The following is a 2773-nucleotide window of genomic DNA, read 5'->3' as shown; positions in this document are numbered from 1 at the left end:
GATTCCCCCAATGCTGCTTCTTCCTCAGGTGAACTCAGAGATTTAATTTCTGGGAGGTGTGAGTTTGGGGAAGCTCCCAAGAGTGAAAAAAATTGTAAAAATTCTGAATTTCCTATAATTAGTAAAAAGTTTTTTTTTTTTTTAATTTTAGTTCCAACTTTCTCTAAGTTTTGAGACCATAAGAGGAAAAGGGGTCAAAATAAATGCTGTATCTCCCCTCCAATGTATGTACCCTGGAGATTAAAGGAGTATGCCAATGGGAAGAGTTATGCACTGGGAAGGATCAAAGTGTTTCTATCTGATAAGTGAAGAGCCAGATTTAGCTAAGGGAAAAGTGACAAGGTGATTTGTGGTGTATTTCCCCTCTTTTTCTGTGTAGGTTCCCATGTTAAACTTACTAGCAGTTTCATACTATCTAAAATGTATGTTACACAGGAATGCAAATATCTGGAAATAGTTGACCACAGAAGTGTTGAAAGACTAATATAACCAATATTAAAAAGAATATGAGTTGTCAGTGGGCAGGCAGAGGAGATTTTATAGGACATAGTAATAGATTTAAAGTGCCTCTGTATACTTTTCTCCTTACTCAGCTTTCCAAAAGCCATTTCAGCAACTGGGTTTTATCCCAATGGAAATGTACAAAGAGGCAGAAAGAAATCTCAAGTATGGGACTAATTATACTCCATTCAATAAACGTTAGTTTTATCTCCTAATGTCTATAGAATATAATTTCTGAGGGCTAAGGCCCTGTGGAAGGTCCTGCTGAGGGCATTCTTCACCTCGTTATTTCTCAGGCTGTAGATGATGGGGTTCAACATGGGAGTCACCACAGTGTAGGACAATGACAATAATTTTTTGCTCTCAGGAGAATTATTTGATTTGGGTCGAAAGTACGTGAGGCTTAAAGATACATAGAATAGAGAGACAACCAGAAGGTGGGAGGAACAGGTGGAAAAGGCTTTATGTTTGCCTTTTACTGATGGGATCTTGAGGATGGCAGCAGCAATGCGAGTGTAGGAGCATAAGATCAGCAAGCAGGGAATCATGACAACCAGAATGGTCCCTACAATGGCATAGATCTCAAAGAGTGCTGTGTCTGCACAGACCAGCTTCAGCACAGGTGGGCTGTCACAGAAGAAGTGGTTCACCTTGTTGGTGGCACAGAATGGAAAACTGAAGAGCCACGTGGTCTGCACAGTAGCTACAGGAAGTCCTGGAAACCAGGAGGCAGCAGCCAGTTTGGCACATGTCCTTTGGTTCATGAGGACAGGGTAGTGCAAGGGACTGCAGATGGCTACGTAGCGATCATACGCCATGGTGGCCAGAAGGAAGCATTCAGCCACTCCAAAGAAGAAGAAGAAATACATCTGAGCAGCACAGCCCAGGAAGGAAATGGCTGTATCCTGAGAAAGGAGGGTCCCCAGCATTTTGGGCATGATGACTAGGTTGAAGCCGATCTCTAAGCAGGACAAGTTTCTGAGGAAAAAGTACATGGGACTGTGCAGCATGGGGTCAGTCAAGGTAACTAGAATGATGAGGCTGTTTCCTATCAGGGTGACCAGGTAGATGGTTAGAAATGTCAGGAAGAGCAGCGACTGTATTTCAGAAGGCAGGGAAGAGAAGCTCATGAGAATAAACTCATTTACTCTTGTCCAGTTTCCTGGCGCCATGGCCATAGGCATGAATCCTCAGTGTGGTCATGGGGAGAGATTTTGGATTAGAAGAATCAGATTCTGGATTTGATTTTCAGCTTCCTTCTTAGTGTCAGGGAAAGAGTCAGGGTCAGGATCTGTTGGATGAGGAACGGCATTGTGGTGTTTAAGAATAAAGACACAAGGAAGAATACTTATGCCTAAATTCTGATATGGACTTGAGTTAGCTTTTGAAAGAGTTGATATTTCCCTGCTACTAACATATATAGAAAGGTTCTTAAATGTCAGAATCATGATTGTCTGAGGGAGATACCAAATTATACATTTTGGGAAACATTGATGTTCCTGAAAACAATGAAATGTTTGAGAAACATTTCTAATGAATGTGATCTTTTGAAGAACACAATTATGAATTTATCAAAACTCTAGGCATATATTTTTAATTATAATGAAGAATGAGACATCTAATGATTTCTAGTCTTTTTGAATCTTCCTTGCCTGGCTACACTTTGAGAGGTCAGTAACGGGCCAGCATGTATTACATATAGCTGACATTCATGTCTTTGTCTTGTTATATCTCTATTTTCTAGATGAGGACACTGATCTCAGAGAAGTTAAGGAACAGCAACTAAGTTGAAAATATTGAATCCAAACCTACATCTTTTGGATTTCAAATATCTTCTTATTTCTTTTAAAACATGTTTCATTGGACTGCTTTGCCTTGATATGAGGAATAACTCCTTGAGGCCTAAGAGAATTAATGGGAATTTCTGCAAAATCATAGTAAAGATAGAGAAAAATAACCATCGACATCAACAACATTAAGATGTTCAAGAGGTTATCTAGACTCAAATGAATGCTAATTTTGCACAATTGGTTTCAAATTAACAGTTAAATAGCAAGAGGCTTTTTTTCTTATCATTCTGGTCATCTTGAATAATGAATCCTAGCAAGATGAAGTTGGATGAAATTGGCTGAGAGGCTGGGATGAATGGCAAAGAAATGAGGCATGACTACGGAACTGTAATTAAAATAAAAAATATTAGGAGTGGCAAAACCAGGAATTAATTCAAATTTAAAAAACCAACAAGGATGCGCTTAATGGTTTGGATATTTTT

At 39.2% G+C, this 2773-nt stretch overlaps 1 protein-coding gene across 1 annotated transcript; it reads right to left on the bottom strand.

Moving 5' to 3' along the window:
* Nucleotides 1–719: 719 nt before the first annotated feature.
* Nucleotides 720–1679, bottom strand: LOC308267926 (olfactory receptor 10A5-like; the record flags this gene model as incomplete). The annotated part of the gene is made up of 1 exon (XM_080702874.1): nucleotides 720–1679. The coding sequence occupies one exon, from the start codon at nucleotides 1677–1679 to the stop codon at nucleotides 720–722; it is 960 nt and encodes a 319-aa protein (XP_080559000.1).
* Nucleotides 1680–2773: the final 1094 nt, after the last annotated feature.

This window comes from Muscardinus avellanarius, assembly GCF_963383645.1.
Source record: "Muscardinus avellanarius genome assembly, chromosome: 1".
NCBI lineage: Eukaryota > Metazoa > Chordata > Mammalia > Rodentia > Gliridae > Muscardinus > Muscardinus avellanarius.
This window is presented reverse-complemented; position numbering and strand designations above follow the sequence as displayed.